The following is a 6,000-nucleotide window of genomic DNA, read 5'->3' as shown; positions in this document are numbered from 1 at the left end:
GCAGGGAGCTGAGTGCCCCATTCCTGCAGTGTCCCTGGGCAGGGAGCTGAGTGCCCCATTCCTGCAGTGCCCCTGGGCAAGGAGCTGAGTGCCCCCCTCCTGCAGTGTCCCTGGGCAGAGGGCTGCGTGCCCCACTCCTGCAATATCCCTGGACAGAGGGCTGAGTAGGAGCCAGGAAAGGCAGGCAGTGTGTGTAGATGAGGGGGGTGAGAGCTGCCTCTGATTCATGTCAGTGCTGCAATTATTACAGAGGAGGTTCCCTCTCCAGTTACACAGTTGCTGCTGGTGTAATGTCAGCTCTCAGTGTCTGAGCTGTGCCGGATCGCCAGGAGTCTCTGTGCCTGAAGTCTGGGGACTCTGGGAAGCTGTCACTGCCCTGTGGATACTGAAGGTATAATGTGCATGACTTAATATACACTTTCTATACATCATCATGCATTTATGGTTCTTATGATCATTACTAGATAGATCCATAACTGTGGCAGAGTTTCATGAAAACACTTTTCAGACAGTGAATTGTAAGCTCTGCAGGAGAGTCATTCACTTTGCTCCAAGTGTGCAGCACAGAGGATTTTTCTATTACTTGATTATTACGTGGGTTATTATTTTGCTGCTGCTACGGTTGGATGATGATCGGGTGACGCATGTCATGTAGGTATGTCAATGGGAGGTTACAGTGACGGTGTTTGCTCACCTATAGGAATCCCCCACTTGTTACACAGGGCTATTTGTTGTGAAGCCTGGACGTGTTTGATGATCTCAGCAGCTGTCTCAGGGGGTGGGGACCCTTTCTATGAATGTTGTCATTGTATATATCTGCCTGGCTGGGCCCAGGAAAGGCTGAGATCCCAATTATGCACCTGGTAACTCCTCCTTGTCAGCTATTAGCCAGGGAAATATAGTATGTAAGTGATTGTAGTCCTTAGAGGTATATGACCCTCACATGTGCGGATATGTGGACCCGCTGTCCTCTTTCTGTCCATCATCATGGAAGTCAGACTCTGTGCTTTTGTTTGATAGATATTAGGGTATTAGATACTGGTCTGAGGAAGAATTAATTATTTACCGCCATCTCTCTGGCAGACCTCTATATAGCCTGGTCTAGGGTTGGCCAAGAGTTTCTGCTATAGGACCAGAGGACAAGTAAGGGTGTAAATCCCGCTAAAAGCTAGTTCTTTATTAGTTATAGATGGGTGGAATAATTTTAGATCAAACAAAAGTCTCCATAGGTGTCATAGTTTTCTGTTCCAAAATTATGGGTGCTCTACAGTACAGTGGGCGCCCTTCAGTGGAAGCTCTACAGAACAGTGGGCGCCCTACAGTGGAAGCTCTACAGTGGATTCTCCCTCACAGGATGCATTCTGGGGTTTGAACCAGGTGCCCTCTATGGTGATATGTGATTCCTTTTATTCCCTGTGCCATTATATATGGCTTAGTCATTAACAATGGAAGGCTTGACTCTTCTTTGCTCGGTAGCCAGAGCATCACATGGCGCCCTAAAGACCACCGAAGTCCATATTTAATATATGCCTTTACGATACAGTGCGTTTCCCAACCTTCGCCCTTGTCCGCTTCCTACCTAGTTTGTCGTTTTATCACCCTGTATTTTCATTATTATAATTCACTGTATTGTTACAAAATATTGACACTCATAATGTCATTGTAGACAATAGAATGTGAAATGCGGACGGAATGCTAACATTAGGGTTAAGCTGTAGAAGGGGGGAGAAGGTTAGGGTTAGGCTGTTGGTGGAGGCTAGGGATAGGGGTTAGCGTACCAGAACACTACATCACCTGATTCCACCAAACGGAGGTAAGTAATCGCCGCACCACCGGGACCCACTGTTTTGTCATCATTCTGAGCAGGTCAGCATGACAGCAGTGTCGACATGCTCATGTCATTAGTATGAATGTTGACAAAACATTCCAAGCCGCAGTTTCTCTGTGACTGGTGTATGGGGGGAGGGGTGTGCAGGAAGTTTGATTTGTGATGTCACAATAAAAAGAGATGGTGCGTAACCTGCGTGTTCATACCCGGCCCTGCTTCTGATTAGGCCCAGTTGATTTCTGGACTCTTCAAGGTAGACATGTCCACTGTTATCCATGTGACAGAGAGTTACCGCGGGAAACAGGCTTCTCACCAACGATGGCTTATCCCAAATATAATGTATCCATTACGTTATATGACGTACGCAAACCATGCACTGAAGCCGCTACATGATGTATTTTACAGGATTGCTTTCGGTTACTGGAATGAATGTAGTGAAAACTCTGCAATATTTGTCATCTAAAACTACTTCATTCAGAGTAACTTTTATTGCCAAATGTCTCCAAATTTAAAGGCCTTTGCCTAAGTTTAGGCCCTGGTAAGAGAGTGAGAGCTGCACCATCAACCAAACCCACTAATCTTTGATGCCAGCTTTGCGGTGAGTAGAAAGTTTCCCGTACCTAGAAGGCGGCTCAGTGTCATGGTACAGTTGATAATAGTTTTCCCAATGTAGAACGGATGGAAGCCAGGAGCCGGCAATGGGCAGCCTTGTACAAAGGAAAATGATAGTTACTGTTTCAGTTGCGGTGCCCTAGAGAGGCTGGTGCTGATAAACGCCGTCCCGATGAATTGCCGCGTTGATCACCGCAGAGATCCTACTTCGGTAGGTGCTAAGATGTAGCCTTGTCCACCAAAGACAGAAATAGGACCCCCTTATACAACAGAGATGTTTTTTAGTTTGGCCTGACACGAATGGCCCTCAAGAAATCTAGGCTTCATAACTAGACTCCATGTTTCTCTGAAGTTCAGTGGAGCAAAAACCGATTTAAATTTACACTGTTCCCCAGAGGACTGAGAGTCTTCTCATGAGAGAGGTCCTCGGATGCTGTACTCAGTAAAGACATTTTCCTGGCTGGTTCCCCCGAGCCACAAACGCTGTAGCCGAGAACACACTGCGGGGATAGCTGCTGAATCACTGACCCCTAATTGCCTGGTTCCCTGCTATAATTGAGCCTGCAACTCGCCTGGTGTTCGGTTACATCACAAATGGCTCATTGTAAATGGGGGTGAAGTCATGGAAATATGATGTAATGAGGGAATTAATACTCAGTTATTATTTGACCTTTTTGTTCTGTAATATTATTTTCGGTACTGATTTGTTGATATGCATTTTGTATCCCTGCCGTTAAATAACAAGTTTAAATGGTTTTGACTAGTGGGCAGGAAAGGAAAGCTATCATTAGGATAATGGTATAAATGCTGTGTAAAATTGTATTACTCTGGGGAACATTTGAACAAACTGTTGCAGAGAAAAACTGTGAACAAAGTAGTAGTTGAATGGTCCTCATTACAGCCATTTTGTTGTTTGTTACAAGCGTCCTTTGCCTTTCCGAAATATCATACCGCAGTCTACCATTAAGCCCCACCCCCTTTAAAATTTTCTCTCCCCCCTTTTGTGCCAGGTTGCAGGGGTACAGAAAATTTCCACCGCTTCCAAGGTGCGTAAAGTTTTACATCCGTTTGCCCAGACAGTCACCCTGTGGTGTTCTATAAAGATATGAAATATTAATAAGCTGGTCTGCCCATCAGGACCCGTTATGTGCAGAGTAAGGGTCAGTGGAGGCTTCAGAGGTGGGGCCACAGCACAGTCCAAAATTCAAATATGGGAGCCACACCAACTGCCAGCAATGTTTGGCAGCGTTTGGGGTGGCAGTTGGCATTGCTCCCCTATTTGAATTTTGGAGTGGGCTGCGGCCCCACCTCTGAAGCCTCTACTGCTAAGGACACCTGGTAGATCAGGGGTCAGGGAACTTTTTTACCTTTTACTCCAAAATATATTTAGATACGCCGACGTTACCCCCTTGATTTGAATTGAAGGAAATCATATAATAGTGCCCCCATATAATGCCCCTGTAGTAGTGCCCCCATATAATGCCCCTGTAGTAGTGCCCCCATATAATGCCCCTGTAGTTGTGCCCCCATATAATGGCCCTGTAGTGCCGCTTGTACAAAAAAAAAACCACTCACCTTAATCCCCGCTCCTGCATCCGCCGCCGTCCTGTTCGCCTGGCTGCTCCTCGGAACTATGAGAGAGACGTCATGACGTCTCTCCCATAGTGCGCATGGGGAGAGGCGGAAGCTGGAGTTCAGAAGAGAACTCCAGCCTCTGGTTAACGTGGCGCTGCAGGGAAGGAGCCGGGCGCTAGCTGGTAATAACATCTCAGCGGGCGTCCGGCTTAGAGCCTCCCTGCGGCACAGTCGGGCATGCATATGAATCATTCTATATTATAGAATGATTCATATGCATGCCTGGCTGTCCGTCCATTACCCCCAGAAATTTCATTTTTACCCCATGTGGGGTAATTTACCCCTGTTCCCTGACCACTGTTCTAGATGGTTCGGAATCACTTAGGCAATTGGTGGACGGTACAAATGCACTGTACTGTTAATATACAATAACACAGAATTTACACTGTCATAAGGAATAACTGGAATTAATTTCACCTTACAAAGAATCATTAAACAACCATACACATAGCTATATTCACAGAGTCCCATTGTAGGGATGATCCGACTGCTGAGTCCCACGCTCTGCTGTTCCAAAGAGAAGTGAGGGAGCTGGTGGGGAGAGGTCCCCTTTTTAATCCTGGTCTGGTCCCTGCGTTGGATGTTGGTGTGGCTTCAGCAGGGTCAGGCTTTGATATAACGACACCTTGCCTAGTTGGACACCTGCTTACCGGGGGGGGGGCTATGGCTTTGCACTCTCAGTATGGCATTCTCCCGCAGGCCCCTGTGTTGGTTGGCTACAGGCAATTCAGAGAACTTGACAAAGATCAAAGGGGTTACCACTTGGCACAACAAAAGGGCATTATTATTTTAGGAGCTGGATATCTAGGACCCTGTCGAAAGTTAACCCTTAGCGTGAGAGAACTGCCCAGCGTCAGCCAGGCCTGACCAGCATTGTACCGATAGCGATGAAAGTCCTGCAAAGTCTGATGTCAGAAGTCGGCACAACACCTGGACACCGCCGGTCAGTTGGGTGCCTCTGTGGTCTTCAGTGATAGTAGCTTCTATAGAGGAAATGTTAGGGATTCTGGCGGTAACTGCCCCCCCTAATGACGTGTAAAAACAGCGTAGTAATAACATTTAAATTCATATTTAGCAACATACAAATACAACAGCTACCTATAGAGCACTGTCCACATGGGATGCCAAGAAGGCTTAACATTTATTTCTTTAATAGCCCGGTGCCCAGCTGTCAGTGACCCTTGCGGTTATCAATACCGTTAAGCAATCCTATTGCGATATGAGTGAGCCGAGCTGTTTATCAAGCAGCCGTACAGCCGGGCAGAATGATGTCAGAATAAAAGGCATCTATTCCCGGTGCCAAAACACACCCAGCCGACTGACTCAAAGAGCAGGAGCGCCATCAACACATACAGACAAAACTTCTCTTTTTGGTTGTGCTAAACGTCACCCCCCATACACTGAACTGTATTTTGATCTGGCTGTAATGTAATGAAAACAAACCTATTGATATGATGGGAGAGGAAACCTGTCTCTGGGAGAGATAGGAGCTACGACCGCTTGTGCAGAAAGATGAGGAAGCTCTGCAGCGCCGAGAGATGTTGATTTACGGATTAACCCGCGACAGCAGCTGGAAATGAGAAAAACGTGTGGGTTTCACGGCTGCCAACTATGGGGAAGATGGTTTTTTTTTTTCCTGACCATTTGCAATTTCAGGATAATTTTTTCCTTACTGATCTCACTCTGTTTTCTTACTGACAGGAAAATATGGGGGCTGCTTTTTCAATACATTTCCTGAGAGCCAGGGTCGTCCTCTGCTATAGCTTTCATCAGCGGCGCACTGGTCCCCCAGTGGTGGAGCTGTGTACTGCATGGCCTCTTCATATGCCGAGCTCTGATGATATAAATACACGACTAGGAAGCACAGACTGAAGCTAGTCAGAAGATTACACAAGTGTTTTTGATATTAGTTTTGGGAGAGCATG

General features: G+C 46.5%; 1 protein-coding gene across 1 annotated transcript in view; it reads left to right on the top strand.

Moving 5' to 3' along the window:
• Positions 1-226: 226 nt before the first annotated feature.
• Positions 227-6,000, top strand: part of PLEKHG4 (pleckstrin homology and RhoGEF domain containing G4) — a 129,698-nt gene continuing 123,924 nt past the window's right edge. The window contains exon 1 of the mRNA XM_088476781.1: positions 227-391. Within this exon, the coding sequence (XP_088332907.1) occupies positions 227-391 (165 nt within the window). The remainder of the gene's footprint in view (positions 392-6,000) is intronic.

Source organism: Taudactylus pleione, unplaced genomic scaffold, assembly GCF_031769625.1.
Source record: "Taudactylus pleione unplaced genomic scaffold, aTauple2 ptg000194l, whole genome shotgun sequence".
NCBI classification, from domain to species: domain Eukaryota; kingdom Metazoa; phylum Chordata; class Amphibia; order Anura; family Myobatrachidae; genus Taudactylus; species Taudactylus pleione.
The sequence above is the reverse complement of the archived record's forward strand: the minus strand, read 5'-3'. Positions and strand labels throughout refer to the sequence as shown.